Source organism: Fusarium tjaetaba (assembly GCF_013396195.1).
Source record: "Fusarium tjaetaba strain NRRL 66243 chromosome Unknown NRRL66243_c0000220, whole genome shotgun sequence".
NCBI lineage: Eukaryota > Fungi > Ascomycota > Sordariomycetes > Hypocreales > Nectriaceae > Fusarium > Fusarium tjaetaba.
Window position 1 is genome coordinate 13,045 of NW_023501416.1, and position 19,994 is coordinate 33,038.

At 48.7% G+C, this 19,994-nt stretch overlaps 6 protein-coding genes across 6 annotated transcripts; 4 read left to right on the top strand and 2 right to left on the bottom strand.

The window, feature by feature from the left end:
• Nucleotides 1–3: 3 nt before the first annotated feature.
• FTJAE_9676 (glycoside hydrolase family 18) lies at nucleotides 4–3,990 on the bottom strand (the record flags this gene model as incomplete). The annotated part of the gene is made up of 14 exons (XM_037356620.1): nucleotides 4–171; nucleotides 223–277; nucleotides 347–376; nucleotides 426–514; nucleotides 580–1,137; nucleotides 1,197–1,627; nucleotides 1,678–1,726; nucleotides 1,781–2,288; nucleotides 2,337–2,433; nucleotides 2,494–2,659; nucleotides 2,715–2,735; nucleotides 2,815–3,023; nucleotides 3,104–3,109; nucleotides 3,174–3,990. The coding sequence occupies 14 exons, from the start codon at nucleotides 3,988–3,990 to the stop codon at nucleotides 4–6; spliced, it is 3,204 nt and encodes a 1,067-aa protein (XP_037203257.1).
• A 976-nt stretch (nucleotides 3,991–4,966) lies between these two features.
• FTJAE_9677 (peptidoglycan-binding lysin domain protein) lies at nucleotides 4,967–6,983 on the top strand (the record flags this gene model as incomplete). The annotated part of the gene is made up of 7 exons (XM_037356621.1): nucleotides 4,967–5,151; nucleotides 5,203–5,310; nucleotides 5,360–5,479; nucleotides 5,537–5,776; nucleotides 5,960–6,129; nucleotides 6,190–6,723; nucleotides 6,781–6,983. 7 exons carry the CDS (start codon nucleotides 4,967–4,969, stop codon nucleotides 6,981–6,983), a joined length of 1,560 nt encoding a protein of 519 aa, XP_037203258.1.
• A 253-nt stretch (nucleotides 6,984–7,236) lies between these two features.
• Nucleotides 7,237–8,799, top strand: FTJAE_9678 (uncharacterized protein; the record flags this gene model as incomplete). Its single annotated transcript, XM_037356622.1, has 1 exon — nucleotides 7,237–8,799. One exon carries the CDS (start codon nucleotides 7,237–7,239, stop codon nucleotides 8,797–8,799), a length of 1,563 nt encoding a protein of 520 aa, XP_037203259.1.
• A 132-nt stretch (nucleotides 8,800–8,931) lies between these two features.
• FTJAE_9679 (TPR domain protein) lies at nucleotides 8,932–14,044 on the bottom strand (the record flags this gene model as incomplete). Its single annotated transcript, XM_037356623.1, has 7 exons — nucleotides 8,932–9,603; nucleotides 9,734–9,976; nucleotides 10,211–10,318; nucleotides 10,470–10,634; nucleotides 10,913–10,947; nucleotides 11,288–11,294; nucleotides 11,426–14,044. 7 exons carry the CDS (start codon nucleotides 14,042–14,044, stop codon nucleotides 8,932–8,934), a joined length of 3,849 nt encoding a protein of 1,282 aa, XP_037203260.1.
• Nucleotides 14,045–14,624: 580 nt separating this feature from the next.
• FTJAE_9680 (ankyrin repeat and btb poz domain protein) lies at nucleotides 14,625–15,037 on the top strand (the record flags this gene model as incomplete). Its single annotated transcript, XM_037356625.1, has 2 exons — nucleotides 14,625–14,939; nucleotides 15,008–15,037. The coding sequence occupies 2 exons, from the start codon at nucleotides 14,625–14,627 to the stop codon at nucleotides 15,035–15,037; spliced, it is 345 nt and encodes a 114-aa protein (XP_037203261.1).
• An 878-nt stretch (nucleotides 15,038–15,915) lies between these two features.
• Nucleotides 15,916–18,048, top strand: FTJAE_9681 (Caspase domain protein; the record flags this gene model as incomplete). Its single annotated transcript, XM_037356626.1, has 1 exon — nucleotides 15,916–18,048. One exon carries the CDS (start codon nucleotides 15,916–15,918, stop codon nucleotides 18,046–18,048), a length of 2,133 nt encoding a protein of 710 aa, XP_037203262.1.
• Nucleotides 18,049–19,994: the final 1,946 nt, after the last annotated feature.

A 19,994-nucleotide genomic window follows, 5' to 3' on the forward strand; every position in this document is an offset into this window, starting at 1 on the left:
GGATTATCGGCGAGCAAGAGACATCAGGCGTGTTTCGTCTTCTGCTGCATCAGATAGAAGAGTCTCGTTAAAGTCTGGGTCAGAGGACAAGGGATTTGGCGTGCGCTCAGACCTGGAAGCAGTAGAAATATCGGCGTTTTTGAAGCATTGCGCTCCATTTTCTGGCGTTTGCTATAGGAGTGTGAGAAAACAGTAGGTAAAAAACAGGAAAATATAACTTACCGTCTCTGAAACAAGACGAGCAGAGCCCTCTAGCGCGTCCCAGCCGATGGACTCCCTACACCAAAAGAGACTAGATTAGACCTGAATAGAGAAAGACCAAAACGCATGTCGTTCAGGGACTTACGCATTGTTTGCCAATTGGAGGATATCGGTCCTAACAGTCGTTAGATCAAAATATGTTCCGCACCGGGTATGGAACTTACGAGAGTTCGTACTTGGCGCACGACTCATCCGAACTTTTCTTACTCGGGCCGAAGGTGAAAGTTGATAAGGTGCTGTAGGAGAGGGAGAGCTGAGGCAATGTCAGAGGCGCTAACTCCTGCTTGTGAGAAGATGGAACGAAACGCTTCCACTTACATTTGGCAATCCACTTTCGACATGGAATAGGTCTCTGTACAGGAAAAACTCGATGTTGAGGCCAAAGGTAACCTGACTGCCGATTGTAATAGCGCCACCGTTTTCAGGAGAGCCGTAAAGCACATTGTTGCTACCCAACTCGAACTGGTCTTTCTTGCGCTTGTTCCCAAACTTATCCGGGTCATTGTGGTCGTCCTTGACAGGAAAGTCCGCCTGTAACTTTCCAAAGTCAGAGACAACACGAGCGCTCAGACGTCCGTTGAAAGATGCAGCGGGGTTTTCGTTGTCGCGGTCAGTACCGTTGAATGTAGCAAGATGGTAAGTAACATCGTAGTACGGCTGGAATGAAGCCAAGCCACTGGTATGACCTGCATTGATAACATGGCCATCAAGATTGACTCTGCTGTCTTTGTCCAAAGTGGCAGGTTTTCCCTTGCCTGCTTTCGTAACATCAACGGTACCGATACCGCCAAAACCGAAGGTCATGTCGCTCTGGCCTCGGACTTGGAGAAATCCATGAGATTGTTTGGCGTCCCAGGATCCGCCTTTTTCTGTTCCCTGTACCAGAGTCAGACGCTTATTCGCTAACTCACAGAGGCAGAGGGTACTGAACTTACAATTAAAGAGAATCCGTAGTAGAAGGAAGCATCAATTTCGCCATTGACATAAGCACCGAAGCCTTCGCTATAATCGGTTCCATTGATGGCGCACCCATCAACAGTCTGCCAGTAAAGCGGTGCACTCAAATCCTTCTTGATCTTGGTTGCAGATCCCGGGTCAAACTTGAACTTGTCTGTGTCGTCGTAGACAGAGTTCCATTCAAGGTCAGATGGTGCAAAGAATCGCTCGTCGAGATGCTGTAAATCTCGAGACTGGATACCAGGACGATCGACTAGCTGGTCCCAGTACCCAGGAGTGTTGGAGTAGTCCATGCGGATGCTGGTGTTGTTGGAGTCCCGGCGCATGAGCTTGAAGTTGAAATCGAAGGAAAAGTCGAAAACCTGGGAAAAGCGTTGGTGATGCGAGAATGCCTCGGGAATAGATTGGTCTGCGCTACATTAGATGACTGGAACGGATAGCAACGGGCGAAGTCCTTACTTTTGGATGCCGTGAGAGAGATGGCCCGAACAAGCTGGTTTGGAGCGCACTACATAAAGTGGGTAAGTCTTGTTTTTCCAAAGAAGATGATGTTGATACATACGCTATCAGGCATCTCGACAATAGTTCCCTCGACGCCACGCTCCATGATCTGGTAGCACCCTTCCAGATCGCCACTAACACACGTAACACGCGCAGTACGGGCAGCATCTTTGGGAAGATCGAGGATATCCTCGGGACAGTCAAGGAAGACAAACGGCTCGGGCTGGCCGTCTCGTTTGCGGAGGCTGCTGACGACATGTGAATCACCCGCCAAAAGAAGGAAGCCAAAGGCGGATGAGGTAGGATCAGTTCCGTCAGAACCTCCAAATGTTACCAAACCGTACGATGGCTTGCTTCCAGAGGCAGGGAGATACTGCTTGGGGAACAGCTTATCCAAGTCGACTAGGTCAAAGCCGCTGTCTACACTGTCGAGCAAGGAAGGATCTGACACAGCGCGGAGCGACTCAAGGCTGCTATCGTCGAGGTCGATAGCCCAGATCATAACTCCAGACAGTCCTATCTTATTGGCATAGTCGATCTTGGCCTGGATAGTTGACGGATCATCATAGCTAGCGAAGCGTTAGTGATTTAGGCATTTGCTGGGACTGGGTACTCACGAAATCCAGCTGTCCCCAGCGTAGACCAGATATCGCGCAGCTGCCTCTTTGTCAAGGTATGAAGTGGCGCCAGTGCTTCTCAAGATATCCTTGACCTCTAGATTCCATTGTCTTAGCTTGTTCCAACAAATTCATTTGCAGATCTGGCCTCCCCTACCTTTGTAGGACAGGATTCCTGCCGTATTGGTACAAGGTCCCGCAGCGCCGGGACCAGTAAAGGCGCAGCCTGGCTTCCAACACGAGCTTGAAGCGAGAGTAAACGATCGGCCGTAGAAGCCCAAGCCCAAAACAATGCTTGAAGGTTTTACATCAACGCGCCAGAACTGTCATCAATCAGCGATGATTTGCGGGTAGGCGATTCTTGGCAGCAACACTTACCAGATCTAGAGCAAGGTCGATCTCCGTCAAGTTAGTATGGGAGAGAATATGTTTGCCAATTGGGTTATCTCCATCCCAAACACCATGAAGATCATATGACATGCATGAGGTTGATCCAATCAACATGCTCTGACATGTTCTTGATATCGAAATGGCGAAGGTACCAGTAAGAGGTAGGGGCTGTGAAAGTTGAGATATAATCTCGTCCGCTCGCAGCAAAAGCCTCACGAAGCTCTTTGAGAAGTGCAGTATAGTTATCTCCATCCTTGTCAGAGCCACCACGGTCCTTGGCTCCGGGATACTCCCAATCTATGCTAAGTTAGTAACGCTATGTAAATCATACCTATGCCCTCAAAACAAGGCGTGGCAGTAAAGTAGCTGAGACGTACCGAAGTCTGACGAGACAAGTAGAATTAGCAAAACAAGATATGTCAGGAAGAAACTGAACAATTGACTTACCAACCCCATCATAACCGTATTCTGACAAGAACCCCAAGAGGTTACGGATAAATGTTGCACGATTCGCTTGACTGGATACCATGGTGGGAAATACGCTTTGCCAAGGGCCGGGATCATTAAAAGTCCAGCCTCCCAATGCAATCATGATCTTCAGCCCCGGGTTCCGGGCCTTCAGTTCACCAACGTTCCTATAAACATCTGAACTCAGACCATCCATGTTTGTGACACGAAAATTCGAGTCGATGTATCCAAAAGATACAATAAGATGCGTGAGGTAGTTCACAGGGATTGAACCAATACCCATCTTACCGCACGCATGCTGATCGTTCCATGCTTCCCAATAACCAACTACACGTTTCCGAACGTTTGTAGGTGATGACTGGGGCTTAGGCTGGCTGCAGTTCGATTGGCAAGACTTACCACAGAACTCTGAAGTAGTTCCACAGAAGCCATACTGAGAGCAACATACATTCAGAGGGCAGGTCTGGCCTGGCTTAGCAGCGTTGACACCACAGTCAGCTTTGGCGTCACAGTGAGATTGACAGCCTTTGCCGCAGTACTTGTCTCCAAAGCCGCACCAGCCATCCTTACCACAACAAGCCTTGTTGGAGCAGGGCTTGTCTGGACCGCAGCTGAAATCTCCAGAGCCAGAGGCACCGGCGGCTGCGCTCTGCTCTCGTGGCACAAGAGATCTGGAAAAGATAGACTCAACATTCTCTACGTCAACTGACGCGCAGAGAATGGGAAAGATAACAAGATTGAGTGCAAAAAAGAAAAGATAGACAAGGAGTGCTGGCAGCTTCCTGGAAGCTGCCATGGTGAAAAAAGGAAACTAGTTATGACGAGCGAGTGTTTACAGTTGTTTTCGTGAACAATTCAATCCAAGAAGAAGGAGGAATCATATAGAAACCTCGAGCAAAGATTGAGTTCCTAAATCAACATCTTGCTAGCTAGACGTCCTTAGGCAAATGTCAGACCATCCGGCGCGCTCCTTCAGCATCGGATAAGGCGGCAAGCACGATGTCGTTGAAATGATCAGGGGTATTTGTGGTGCTGAAAATCACGGTTTCCAATAAAGCCGTAGCTTGACGCAGTATGCACGGAAAGCACTCGACCAAGTGAGCAGTCCAGCTGAATGAAGTTGTTCAGGGTCTCGACTGGGGCTGCGGCCCCATCGGCAGATCAAGTGTTACGGCGAATGGATCCTTCGGGTATTACTGGAACGGGAAGAGATTTGCAAAACAAATTTGATAAAAATGTCTAGCTCCAACAGATAAGTCGGGCCGGGGATGGCGCATGGACAGCAAGGGATATGTAAACGTGCATAAGTTGCAGCAGAACTAACAACCAACATCCGTAAAATTTTATCTCATGGGGGCTGAAGGTTACCTCGCCTACGAATTGGCTATTCCCTAGCCCTGGGAATTCAATTGTCTTGGCACATGTTGCCGTCTAACCGTCGCCCTCGGTCCTGAGCTGCGTCCAAGCACCTTTGCGACAGCTACTGCAATGATGCAAGCACGGAACTGCATTGCGGCTGGTACCTGCAATTATAAAATTTAATTTAAGCTAAATGACTCACTCTAACCTTGGTGTCTCATTTCCATACCATCACATGTCGACATGACTCGTCCCGTCCCTCTTGTGCTTTCACTAACTCACGTTCACCCCCAACCAACTATTTTACTCAAGCTTAGTTTTAGCACCGGCTACACATCCTTCTCTCGTCTCTCTAGGACAAGACTTCTTGCCCCGGTCTCAATTGTCTGAGCCTTTATTCACTGGCTGCGAAAATGCGGCCTATTCTTTTCTACCCGGCCATCATTGGTGGAGTGTTGTCGAGCGTTATCTCAGGAGCGACAACCTGTACTCAGTATACAGTTCAAGAGAAAGACACCTGCCGTAGCATCACCAAAGCATCCAAGGTCACTTACGCTCAGCTTCTGTCGTGGAATCCAAGCCTTGACGTCACTTGCGGGTAAGTGTGAAGGATGCCATGAACATTCCAGAGCGCTAAGCATATATATAGAAACTTGAGCAAGCAGAAAGATGGCAAGATCTGCATCAGCAATCCGCTTGGTAACTTTGCTCTTCCCAGCAGCTCAAAGCCAGTAGCTACTCTCATCACTACAGAAGCGTATGTAAGATTTGTCCATCGCATAGTTTATAGACTGACAGTTGTATAGCCCTGTGCCTTCTCCAACTGGACAAGGTACTAACGCCCATTGTGGTGAGTGGTATCAGGTAGCTCTCGGCGACGATTGCTCGATGATCGCAACCAATCACAGCATTACGAGGAAAGACTTGTATGATATCCCTTACTGCTTCCAAATTTCTTCATGAGCTAACCTAATGCTTTGCAGGCTGTTTCTGAACCCAGAACTCTTCGACAACTGCACCAACCTGCTAGCCGACGTCTATTACTGTGTCCAGCCGGTTGGTTATATTTCTACATATCCCGGATATGATGGCTCCTCTACAAGACCGCCCATCAAGCCCGTGTCCGCCACAATGCTCCCTAATCCAGATCGCCCAGCAAAAACCAACAGCTCAAATATTCAGATAATTCCTATTGCTAACGGAACTCGTCTAGACTGTTACAAGTAGGCCATGCACATTTAAAAGACACTTCTTTGATGGCTAACTACGGTTTAGGTACATTTATTTCACGAATCTGACCGAAAGTGCTGCTGCGGATTGTTGGAGTTTAAGCAGGCTTTTTGAACAATCCCCACAGGTAAGGTCATGCCTAAAGCAACTGGTACTGGAATGATATAATGTACTAGGTCTGACAATCAACAGGACTTTATTCTCTGGAACCCGTCATTAGCAAGTTCCAAAGATACAGAGACATTTGCTTTGACAACAGCCAGCCCTGTAGCAAACCCATATGCTTATCCATGCACCGTCTCAGCCAACTCGTCATATTGTGTGATGCTGGCCTCCCCTACACCAGGTAAGTATCTTTCTCCAGTATATAGATGTCCACGGCGATGCTGACTGGTAGCTTGTATAGAGCCGGAACAAGATTTCGTACCTCCTAGCCCTCTTGCAGCTGGAACCCCAGCCAATTGCACAAGATACCATCAGGTTCAATCCTACAACACCTGTGAGAACATCCTGGCTCAGTTCTACCTTGATATTGAACAGTTCTATGCCATGAATCCAACAATTGGTAAGGACTGTACTGGGCTTGCAATGGGTACATATTATTGCATCTCAATTTGGGCAAACGGTCGTCCGTCTCCAGTCCCTGAGGACGAAGACGATGACGATGACGATGACGATGACGGTCTCACTACGTCCGTTGTTTCCAGCACCAATGTCGCTTCCGTCACAGGCACAACGGCATCCACACCGTCACCCATTCAGACTGGCATGGTATCGAACTGTAACAAATTCTACAACGTGCAGGAGGGCGATGGCTGCTGGGCCATTTCTAATAACAACAACATCAATCTTGATGACTTCTATAAGTGGAATCCTGCTGTTGGGAAGGACTGTTCTACTTTACAGCCCAAGTTCTACGTTTGTGTCGGGGTTCAAGCCAGTAAGACGTCAGTCTCAACTCACACAACGACTCATACAACGAAAACCTCGACCTCAGGTGGCATCCCTACACCAACACCGACGCAAACTGGTATGGTTATGGGCTGCAAATCGTTCTACAAAGTACAAAAGGGCGACGGTTGTTGGGCCATTGCGAACAACCACAAGATCAAGCTTGACGATTTCTATAAGTGGAATCCTGCTGTTAAGACTGATTGCTCTGGACTACAGCCGAATTACAATGTCTGTGTTGGTGTGTAGATATGCGTTTCATATCGCATGAGTGTCTGGGACCTTAACTATGGGTATCTTTTATTTCTTCAAGTAGTTAGTTGTATTTTATTTATTCCATGCCAATTTTGCTCCGCATTTAGTATAGCCACACAGGTGTTGATGTAATAAACCTCGCAAATTGCCGGTCACGCGCAGGGTATCCACCCAATACATAAATAAGGACAAGAATGCCCAGTTTTGATCTTTAAGCACTCCATCCTGACAACCCATCTTCGAAAAAATGGCTTCTTTAACGCCAAATGTTTCTATTATCCTCCTAAAGTTACCTAAAGAAATACAAAACGCTATCTATGATTTTTTGGAAAGCGATGACATCAAGAACCTACGCTTGACATGCTCGGCGATAGCAAAGCTTATCCCTCTAAGTTTCGACCGTGTTTTCATCTCAGCCAACTCTTTCAACCTTAAGGTTTTCCACGCAATTGCAGACCACAATACTCTTCGGTATCAAGTTTCTGAGATTGTATGGGATGATGCGCGCCTACGCAGTGGACCAGAGCTGGAAGAAGAGCGAGAGAATTATCGACATGATGGCGACCGTGCAGTAACTGAAAATGCGTGCCCGCTCTGGTTTAAAATGGGCACCCACTATCACTATCAAGACCGTGGAGACTTCCCTTCTGATTATGGGTTTCCTGATGATCTCTTGAGCCTGGATGAGTCTTGGGCTTACTATAAAACACTACTAGAAGACCAGCGCCAGGTTATCGCATCCAATGCCGATATTGAAGCTTTCAAGCGTGGCCTGCGACGTTTTCCCTCCTTGAAACGAGTCACCGTCACACCTGCGACTCATGGACGCTTAGGAAAGCCACTCTACAGGACACCCATGATCAGAGCATTTCCTCGCGGCTTTGATTACCCTTTACCTGAAGCATGGCCTTGCTATAAACGATCAATGCCGATTGATGCGCTTCCATGGATGTCTCAGGAGGATCTCCCCTATCAGCAGACTTATGGTCGAGAATGTACTGCTGAGGCTTACAGAGCCAGATGGCGAGGGTATCGGATGGTGCTGCGAGGATTGGTTGAGTACGGCAATCATCATGTCACAGAACTTAAGATCGGAGGCAATGAAATTCAGTCTGGGCTAAACTGTCGTGTATTCGACCAAAGGTGTGTCGAGTATGACGATCTAGTTGCCTTACTAAAGCGCCCTGGGTTTCGATACCTAAGCCTTGATCTTTTCACAGGCCTTCTTGAGCATTGGGACTGGGACTCATATAAAAGCGGACTTTTGCACGATGCATTAGCTGAAGCAAAGGATATCCAGCACATAAGTATATGCAGTACTACAGATACTGCCGAAGGGTATCCCCAGCAACTTCAACCAGATGAAATAGAGGAAAATCTAGTTCCACTCCAAACGATCTTTCCGATCGATCACTGGCCAAACCTTCGACATTTTGGTATATCTCATATGCTGGTACAGCTCGATGACTTGATACACCTTCTTGCAGCTTTACCACGATCGCCACGATCCGTCGAGCTTAGGCACTTGGCTTGGGGAGATGATCACGGCTACGATGACCTCATTCGTCAAATGCGCGATGCTCTCGACTGGCGCTCGAGACCAACAGAAGAGAGACCTACTGTACACTTGGTAGCTTCTGCCTCCGGCAGTATAGGGCAGGGAAGGTTTGTTGAGGTCGATGAGGCAGTCTCTTCATTTTTGTATGGGGAGGGAATCAATCCTTTCCAGGATAATCCACAGACTATTGAACCTGGATATGGGGGCGTCATGCGGGATATGTTTGACCTCAAGCTCAAGACTCCCTTCTAGCTTCCTAATACATAGCTCTATAGTAGGATTTTCTAACAGCTATTAAAGTCTGTTACTGAACATTACCTTTTGCCTTTTAATTTATCTATAATACTTTTATTAGACAGGTTACTTTTACACGTCGTGTTATTCTTAATGATTAGTCCTGAGTTTCGACACGATGCGGCCCATGTCCTCGCACTGCTTTCGGGTTCTCCATGCTGTAGCCAAGGAGATGGAACCGCCTTTGCCGAGTCCCTTGCTCCTTGCCTCGGTCGCCCCTACCAGAGCTGCCATCAACGCCCCGATGCGTAACGCCGTGCCGCCGTACTTTTCGAATTCCTGTCGGTTGCTGGAGCTGGCAACAGTGACGGCAGCGATCATGCCAGCGCAGAAGCCCACTGTCTCGACCTTGTTGTTTTCACCCTGCTGCTGCTTAACCAGCTCTGCCTGCATGTCTTGGACAGTTGTTCCAGTCGGATTGTTTAATCGAAACTCCAGATAGCGCCAGTATTGATCCAATTGGATAGCGACCATCAAAACGCCAATCCAAAGATCGGGTATCTCGGCGTCTGGGGCTAGCGACTCGACCGAGGCCGGGCCATGTCGAAACCAAGACGCTAGATCAGCCAGCAGACGATCACCCTGCATTGTGCTGCTCACTTCGGGCAGCTTCTCTGTCATGGCTTCCCAGTATCGTGGCAAGCCAGCCAAGGTCTCGAGAATCCATTCTCCGTTTGGCCCGTCCACAATTTGTTGTACTTGTTTTTTCAGCGAGTTCTTGGTTTGTGGGCCGATGTGTCCTCCGACGACGAAGGTTGTCGCCTCACGGAGGTTTGATAATGGTGTAGGTAGAGTGGAGGATGGTAAATATCCTCAGAACTCATAGAGGAGAACCGATCCGGACGCCCGTCATTAGATATGATATCATAGAGGAGACTTATGTCACTCATACCTTACTGTAAACTCTTGATGCCCGCCCATGTAGCAGGCTCATGATTATATGACTGAGGTCCTTCCCAAGGTTGCTGACGTCGTCCAACACACTGTTGCTCTTCATCCTCTCAAAGCTGATCGTCTTGATGCGGTCGAGTCCTCCAGCGAGATACTGAAGCCTGAGGCCGGCTCCTCTAGTCGATTGTCTCTGTGTAGAAGAGATTGTGCAACCGAACTCACGCTCCTCGCCCATGATCGCGCGCTTCATGGAAATTTAGATCGCCACCACATCCGGGCTACTGCCGTTAAACAGCCGGGTGAAACCGAACAGCTTCTGAATTCTCTCGAGGTAGGCGTCAGACCCGTACAAGTTAAGGCTCAAGCTCCGCGACCATCTCGTAATACACGGGCGTATTGCTGGACGCGAGCATCAGCCTGGGGTGCTTATGCTGCATCGTCTCGCACGATTCCTTGTGTTGGGAAGGTAGGTCCTCACGAAGTCATGGCCCGTCTTGTGGTCGCTAAGCTTCCCGTTGGAGTACTCGAGGTCCTGATCCAGGGCCGGGCAGCCAAAGATCAGGTAACAAAATCTGAAGCCTAATTCCTAGCTTCTTTGTAGTTGCGAGTGGTGCTTTTGTGCTAATTGAGGCTTTTTCTGTAATGCGTGGCATATCGCGCCTGAAGCCTTGTCGAGTAAGGCTAATTGTGCATCTCGGCGGGTTCACGCGGCCAAGGCGTGATAGGTGCTCTCGTACTTCCGTTGCAAAGCATTTGAGCTTCGGGGCCTCTCTAACAAAGCCAATGAGGGCCCGGCGACGCTCGGAGAATCGTTGGAGGTTGCGGGGTTCAGTATCTGTCGCGGTGACATTTGCTTCGGCATCATCCTCGACGGCGCGACAGGTGAAAGTCGACGGTTTAAGCTGTCCAGCAAAAGTTTCGAAATGTGCATGATCACACTATAGAGTATGTTGATCTATGTAGTAATAGGATTCAAGGGCAATGGCAAAAAGACAAGAATGAGTTGCTCAGTTGCTCAGTAACTTAGTAGATGTCGCCCGTCCAGAAGTGTCCTGTGAAATTCCTCCGCTGGGGATCCTTAGTGTTGTCTACAGGCTATGTCCAATGTCGAGTGCGCCTGAACCCGCCGGAGTGAATTTACAGGTTAGGCTCAAAGACAAGCATAAGGTTAGCGACTTACTGAGAGAAGAGCTTTGATATCAACTGCTAACTTGACTGTGATATTCAGTTCACTTGGAACGGTCATAATTATTCTACAAGCCAGTGCAATCACGTTGACTGTCGGGGTTGATGGTTACTACGGATCAGAATAACAGGAGAAGCCTTGAGCTGTATAACTTATCGACACGGCGTGACTCCCTACACTAGGAAGAGACAAAAGGCATGCGATTGACTGTAGATGGTTGCTTCGTCGGTGAATCCTGCCCATGCCCGTATAAGGCATGTTGCTATCAGATTTCGCTTGGCTCAATCAGCCATCTGTATGAAAGGTAGTACAAGCGTAACTTGTGCTAGTCTTATGAGATTCTTCCTCTTACTTATTTAATATACTTACTTATTGTCTATATTAATGTAAATTAAGGAAATTCAATCAAAAACACACTTAAAATCAATACCTATATTATGCCCCTATATGGATATATTGCGCCCATAGCGACGGCTTGTCTAGATGCTGTAACCGCACTTGCCCTACCGCGGCATGTAACGCCACCGCAGCAGCTCGATTCCCCTCTTTAATCACACCCAGCTTCGTTAGAAGCTCACTGTAAAAGATACCCGCAACTTGGGCGCAAACAGCATCGTCAGACGGCCACATAGCAGCAATTACATGGGCAAACCCCGCAACCTGAAATCCGCTTGCTAGATGCAGAGCCTCATCGGCCAGGTCGTCCACTTTGTTCTGCGCCGTCGAGCACGCCGACAGATATGCGAGCCATGAGCGTCTCAGACGAGATTCGGATACCTGGCGGACGGTGAGCCGGTCGAGGGTTGTGGCGGACTTTGACCCCTGTAGCGCAAGGTAGCTGTTTGAGGGGTCTGAGAGGTCTGAGCAGCCGTGGCAGGCAAAGTGCACGATGTTATGGCTTCGAAGCGCGGTGAGGACGGCTTTTGCATGGGGATGGGGCATTAATTTGACGGAGTCAGTCCGGGGTTCTTGGTCTTGGTCTGAGTTCTGATTTTGGGACTTAAGGGCGGCGGTGATCTGTTCCTTCTCGTTGTCAACTCCAGGGAGGTCTGTCATATCCGGTGTTTTGCGCATTGTGACGAGGAGCAGTGGCTGTTGTGCAGTTGCTTTCGGGTTCGTTGCCTTTTCACGGGCGTAGCCTAGGGCCTTAATGGAGGGGGTGTACGAGGAAATGATATATGTGTATGCGTTCTCCATCCGGTATCTGTCGTCTTTCGAATGGAGTCCTGCCGCATGAAAAGGTAGGGAGCTAGCCATACCCGTCCCTATCCACCAAACACGAGGAAGCTCGGCTCCAGTAGAGGGATTGCTGAGAACTCCCAGCTTGTCGAGTACCAAGCGAACACAATCTGACCATAGGGAGGCTAGAAACCGGCAATATCGCTTGTCCGACTGACTTTCCTTGTCCGGAGCAATACTTCTCGTATCCTTCGTAAGGCCCCAGGCGCGGTATTTCTGGACTTTTACCGCATGGAAGTTTGGCAAATTGAGAGGTGTAATCCCCGAAGGACGCACAATGAGTGCGTCGCTGCTGATATGCGTGACGTTCACAAAGACAATAGGGCCTTCCTTGGAATAGGGTATCAACTCTGTTGCGAGAGGTGGGCACAGGAACCGTTCAAACCCTTCTACTTTCCGAATGTCTCTTAAGCATCCTTCCAAGCTGGCTTCTGTTTCTTCGATGTCTTGCATGATTTCAAATGGCATACCTGAAGGCTCCTTGTGGCGCGATGCCATCATAGTCTTTGCTCGCGTCTTGCCATATCTGTCCGCCAGGCGAGGCTTCTTTTTGCGAAGTTCTGCAATATCCCGACGATTGTCGATCAAGTATCCGATGATTAGGCCTCGTCCATGCTCCAGGTACTCAAGAGCGCGATTCGGATCCCCATTCGCTGCGAGTATGAGGGAACAGGCCTCTGCAGCTAGCCCCGACGTCTGCATGGCAGCATACTGCTGGTCTGCTTGGCTTAAATAGCGGCTACATACCATGGGCAGTAGCCTCAGTGTGTCTTCGGCCAGGTCGCTTGCTTCGCCATACTGACATTTTGCCACGTATAATCGTATTGCTTGACGTGCGGCTACTACTCGACGCACGGGTGTGATGTTGCTTGACCGAAATGTAATTTTTGAATACTCAATTGATTTGGCTCTGTCATCTTCGCTCATTGTTTGATCGTACCGATCCGAGAGGCAGGTTGCAAGTGTATCGAGAAAATGATCGCGTTCCGGATAGCTCTTTGGGGTTGCATCAACAGCTTTATTGGCTGCTTCAGCTGCCTGATTAAGATCGTCGATATTTTTTGTGAGCTTAGATCGCGTGGCCAACGCGATAGCTAGGGTATTCAGACATGATGCTGTCTCCCAGGCATAATAACATGGTGAGGTGCTGTCCAAAGCCTTTTTCGCGGTAGCGATTCCCTTGTCCAGATCAGCTGGAATTTCCGTTTCTTCATACCGCTCCAAGTGTAGGATAGCCAAATTATGCAGATAGTTACGCATGTCCGGGTCTTTCTGCGGTGGATTATCAACAAGCTTCTCCACAATCCTGATTGCCTCGTCGACGTTCCTAATATTCTTCGTCCGGAGGAACCTCTCTCTGAGGCAGTGCGCCAGTGTCATCCATCGAGGGGCATGGGTATCTTGCCCCTCGTATTCGGTGGGCACCGAGTTCCGCGCAGCCTGGATAGCATGATTCAGCTGGGTCATGTTCCCAGTCCATGTATACTGCCGCACGAGGCCGTCAGCAAGATGCCACAGCCACCAATGATTTGCGGATCCATCATTCTGCGTATATTCGCTGGAGATATCGATTGCTTCTTCAATGTCATACTTCTGTCCGCGTTCCAACAGATACTGGACAAGAAGACTCTGTCGCCTTTTATAGAAGTACCCGTCACCGGATGCGTTCAAGGCTTCTTGCATATTCTCGATCGCGTCGTCTAAGCTCTCCTTCCTCCCCATTCGGTAGAGCTCATAATGGGAGGTGGCAAGATGTTCTAGCAGAGCATCCGGTGGTAGTCTGTACCTGTTATTATTGAGCCTACCCTCTAGCTCTTTGATAGATCTTTCAATATCCGCCATTGCTTTCTGGTTAATACCATTGCTGGTGTCAGCTGAGGTCTCCATGTTGAATCAGACTTGTTTCGACGACAACTTTGGCCCGAAATGTTGGTTATGAGTCCCGATGTCTGTGGGATCAATCTCCCTCCCTCCAGGGAAATAAAGGAGCAGCAGATACTTGTTATGGTCTGATTGGATGCAGTCATCCCACCCAACCTTGCTCTTTTCTGTCCAATCCAATCGCTGATTCTGATTCTGGGGCGCTCATGTTGCACTTCTCTCTTACTGCATGCATCGTTCAGAATGAGTCAGACAAAATGACAGCCCTGGTCAATCATTCAGTATGCGCGATTTTCCTCTGATGGGTCAGCTATGCCCTTTTGTAACCCCCTCCCATGTGCTGACCTCCTGGCATCGCATTTGTTGTCAGGCTCCTCCGCTCATCCCTTTCAGCTCGCCACGGCCCGCAAAGTTATGTACCCTCCCTCGCTCTGCCCGCAACTACAAGATTTCCGATAAGGCTACATCAACGCGGAATAGAGGTTAAAATAGCAACTATATATTCACCTTCGCTCTTAGACCTCCCACATCCACCAAGCCAACGACTTCAATCGGGCCAAATAGTCTACACTGGAGGTCAATACCAATGGGACTCCTTCACAACGCTGTCCGCCGCAGCGACCTTGACGAAGTCCAAAAGGTCGTCGCACGCGGAGCAAACGTCAACGCCATCGATAGCAAAGGATACACGCCGTTGATGGTCGCCGTCGAGATCGAGAACTACGAAATCACAGAGTACCTGCTTAAGCATGGGGCAGTGAAGTCGATCGGCCACACAAACCGTAAGGGGGAGACGGCGTTCGATCTAACCGAAGATGATGATATACTGGAGCTGCTGAGTAAATACGAAGAGGAGGGCTTTCAGTATGAGAGTGACGGTGGCGGAGGTTATTTTGGTCCGGTATGTATCGGATGATTCTTTTATCTTTCTGGTTAGGTTTAGTTTCTGACGATTATGGGTGATTGCAGAGTGTGCCGGCCCCGGATGGGAATATCTGATGGTGCGAGAGGCCTGGCGCCCCTTGGTGGTGTGGGTGAATCTTTTTGCGTCATTTTCATCTGCGCGGAGCACTTTTTCTGCTTTGGTCTTCTTTGTCTGGGCTGCTATAAGGAGGTTCGACAATTCAGTACCGGTTGGTATCACTCTTCAGGGGTGTTTCCCACGTTGAATGTAGCTTTAAATGGGTGACCGTGATGGAATGTCCGGAGCTTAGTGTCCGAAGTGAGGGGCAGATCTCCTCACTTCAGGTGCGGCACGACCCATACAGTATACACAAACGGGCAATTGTATTCTAGCTTTATCTATCTGCAGCTTGAGGCCAGCCAGCCACAAATATATGGTCCTCTCTGGTTTGTCAGGCAGCGTGTAACCCCTGCTGGGGCGTGCGGGTCTCGATGAGGGATATGCGGGTGTTGCGGGGGGATGCTAGATACGCACGAATACCATGGGGAACGTGTATCAAAGTGCAGACTAGAATGTGATGGTGTTATTTGCTTCTTTGAGAAGTCTTTCCGGGAGGGTTGGTTTATTCCCCCTCATTTTCTGGGTATAAGCATAGTATTGTAATAAAGGAAAATGGGGCCCATTCCCAGTCGCCAATGTCACGGGGGACTTACGTATAACTAATTTAGAAGTGTGTGTGTTTATGTCAGTTAACCACGTTAGAACTAGACCTATTAAGGCACTGGCTGCAGGAACCTTTGGTTGCGCGACCGAGGCTCCTGGGCATGTTATTAAGTCTCAGAGTTAAGCTTTTGCGGGTATATATGTCTCAGAGCGTTATCTGCTTCTTTCATTTCACGCAAAACCCGGTACTAAAAAACGAAAAAAGAAATAAAAGAAGAAGAAAGAAAATAAATACAAGAACTGAACAGAAATGGCTCCAGCTAAGCGCGCGCTGATAATTGCCAGTCCCTTTGATGGTCTTCTTGGCCCCCTGGCTGACGCAGAAGCCATAAAGACCGTCCTACAGGACCAAGGGTTCGAGATATTCGAATGCTCCAACGCCAACGCTACTCGGAGAGGCATTCTAGACACATGGCAGAGCCTCATAGACGCAACGTCAACCGCGGATGTGGTCGTCATTTACTACTCAGGCCACGGAGCTCTCATCCGACCCAAAGACAACGATGAGAACTTCGATCTGAGCAAAGAGCAGCAAACGGCGGCGTCGCCATTCCAGATCCTCGTTCCCATGGACTACGACCAAACAACCGCCACCGATTTCCGCGGGATCCTCAACCTGGAAATATCCTACATGCTCCGCAAGACTACGAGCAAGTCGGAGAATGTCACTGCCATCATCGACTGCTGTCACTCGGGAAGACTCTTCCGTGATCCCCGGGCAGCTCCTGGCGTTGTGGAAGTGCGAACCAGGAACCTCCCTGAGATCCGCTACCACGTCATCGCAGACTTTGTATGGCGGCTCAAAAGGGAAGGACATTTTGAGGGAGAGCTGGATGTGCTAGGGAACCCGCATGTGGTGCGCATCGCTGCCTCGACAACCAGCGAATCCGCCATGGAGTATTCCACCGTGGACGGGAAATGGCGAGGCGCAATGACAGAGGCTCTTATATCAGCTATGAAATTAACTAGGGGGCATGATGTGTCTTGGAGGACGATTCTTCTGCACGTTCAGCGGCTTGTCCAGTCGAGGTTCCCGATGCAGCACCCGAGGGCTGAAGGGCCAGTACATCGCGTACCGTTCGCCATGCGACATGTCCCTCCAGCTTCATTGCAGTATCTGAATATCATTAATCAGATGCCGACTCTGCACGCAGGAAGTGTACTGGGTGTACAGGAAGGGAACGTTTATTCCGTCATGCCTCTTGATCCAGAAGCCATGACTTCTACCAATGAGCTCCCAGAGGCTGTTGTCATTAAGACGACAGGGTTCAGTTCTCTCGTCGAGCTGAGTTACACACCATCGTGGGCGAGCTTCAGTAGACAGGGTGCGCTGGCAGTCTTGAAATATGACAAGGTCACAAAATTGCCAGTCGTCCTACCATCGGAGCTCAGGGGCCTTCGGGAAGCTGTGCAGCAATCAAAGTACCTGCAATGTGACGCCGTTGAGGATTCCATACTCGCTACATTCCAACATGATACTGAGGGTATTGTTACTCTGTCTACACCCAAGGGCATTCGCATTGCATCACAGCAAATCCAAAACGTGGAGGAGGCTCCAAGTCACACATTTACGGAGATGATCAAAGTCGCCGAAAGGCTTGCAAGAGCCCAGCGGGTGGTCAATCTTCAGCGCCCATCAAAACAGGATAAATTGACCCACAACGTAGCCATCGAAATCGGAACCGCAAAGGACGGTAAGCCAGACCAAGTATTCATGACCGGGCCCAGTAGCACTAGTAGTATCAATCTTACAGAAGGCGACCGGCTCTACATCCAGATGGAGAACACTGGACTCAAAACAACCCACGTATCTGTCTTTGCCATCAACGCCGCCGGTGAGGTTTCGCACATGACGCCCAACGATCGAACCGGCTATGAGCTTCAGCCCGATGATCTTGAGATTATCGGGGACGCGGGCTTTGACTATATCTCCGGGACGGAGCTGTCATGGCCAGACGGGATTGAGCGGGTACCAGTTGACGAGCAGTTCCTTGTCCTCTTCACTAGCTCGCCTGTTGACCTGGGCGATCTGGTGGACTCGGTCAATTATGATCTCTCTGCCTCGCGTACTGCGCCTCCTCCTGCAAAGCCAGTTAGGATTCACTATGATATACTCCATATCTCATACACTCTTCATCCATTATTGGCGGAGGCTGACGCTATTTCCGCACACACCGGTGCTGAAGATAACCAGGAGAAATATACCAACCTCGTTTGGCAGCCCGTTGACAACAACCAAGAGCAGGGTATTGGTGTTCCAGCAACAGATCTTCCTGGTCCACATGAAGTATTCCCAGAAACTGAATTGGACGACGACCCAACTTTGGGTCCCATAACCGTAGCTTCAAGGGTACGTAAGCCACGTTCATCTTTCTGCCCATAACCAGATGTTATCCCCCGCGTCCCCTAACCCCTACTTACCGTGTTGCTAATCTGCAAACTCGTGCGCCGGCCTCAGAGTCTTCTCGGAGCACTGACACGACTAAATAAACCACGTTGCGTCCGAGTCGTAAACGAACATGACGAAGAAATCACCGTCGTAATCTCCAAGTATGCCCCGAATCGTATTCTTACAGGCGTCGGTTTCAACGCGTCTGCCTCGGGCGCAGGAATTGACATCACTGCGACTGTTCGTTCGCCTATCCTCCACGAAATAGAGAAAAACCTGACTAACATCGTGGTAAAACACAAAACAGACATTCTCCGGCCCAGCTACAAAAAAAATCCTCTCGGCTCGCGGGGGTCAGAATGGTGCGTCCGAGGGTGTGTTCCCACTGGCGACGCGCAGGGAAGGGTTTGGGGTGATTACTATCTTTACGGGTGCTGAAAAGAAGTTGTTTGTCGAGAATGACCGTGTACCTTTGGGGTGTACGGCGTATTTCAGGAACTTGCCGGATTTACATATTGTTGAGTATGGCGCAGACGACCAACACACATAGCGTTTCGGTTAGGGAGAGTTATAGGAAGTCCTTTATTCTATTATTATCTCATCATATAGTACTATTCATGAGAAGGCAGGCAGGGTCTAGTAGTGTGTCTGCGGAGTAGATAGTGGATTAAATAAATTAGCTTCAAGGCACCTGATAGTTGTTAATTAACCTATATTATAGCTCCTCCCAGAGCCTACATTTAGTAAGTCTAGCCAACCATGCTTTTAAAAGGAAAGTTTACATAAGCATATATTAAGTTATTCAGTTTCGTAGATATAATTAATTCTCTAGAAAAGGCCAGGGGCAGGGCACTACCTTGCTATAGCACTAATAAGTTATATTATATAACTTATGCCTCGAACCCTACTCTTCTAGCTATCTCAGTAGTATTAATTAAAGAGAATAATAATTATATTATAAAAGAGGTTTACCGATTTAATAATATAAATATAAAGACCTAGAGACTTTTAAAAATTTATATTAAAGTTAAATAAAAGAAGCTAAACTGCTACTATAGTAAGCTAACCTTAACTGTATATGTAGTAGCAGTTGTATTTTACCTATGTAAGAAATAGCGAAACTAGAACAGCTTTAGAACCAACTACTGTCTTGTCAGACGTCAGAGTGGAGGAAGACTCATAAGGAAAACCTAACGAGAGTTTAGGAAGAGAAGTACAAGAACATGTCTCATGAGATAGCTTGCAGTGCTGTTTCAGCTACTGAGAGCAATAGTGCCCTGGACTATATCGAGCGCCGACTAGCGCTTAGTCGATCACTGGTCCGGCCCGGCTCTCAAGAACGACAAAGCAAGCGGCGAAGGCAGTCAGCCACGTTGTCAGTATAAGACGAGCTTGACCAGTACCTGTCTGAGCCGCCAGTGGACAACATCGCGTGCAAAGTCGATACGATTGCTTGGTGGAGGGATGTCGGAGCGGTGCGGTTTCCTCGGTTATCTTTCTTGGCTGTCGACTTTCTCACCATTGCGTCATCTTCTGCTGAACCAGAGAGTGGTTTCAGCAGTTGCGGGAGGATGGCGACACCGCTTAGGTGCCGCCTGCGACGGCATATTGTGGCCATGGCCCAGTGTCTTCGTTCATGGAGTAAGGCTGGGATCGACCAACTAGCTCTGCCCCTTGTCTCCTTGAAGGGGACAGTTGGAGGCAGGTTATTCAGCTAGCGAGTAGGATGAGGATGGATAAGGATACCTAGTGAGAACTACGAGTGATCGATCGATATTAGTCGTCGATCAATCTACCTAAAGACTTCAGTCCATTTACTAAGCTCCATAGACTTAGGACAATCCTAGCTATAATTTTACAGTATATCTAGCATAACCCGAGCTCTAAACTTATAATATATAAGTATAAAAGTCTTTTAAAGATATTCTATAAGTAGATAC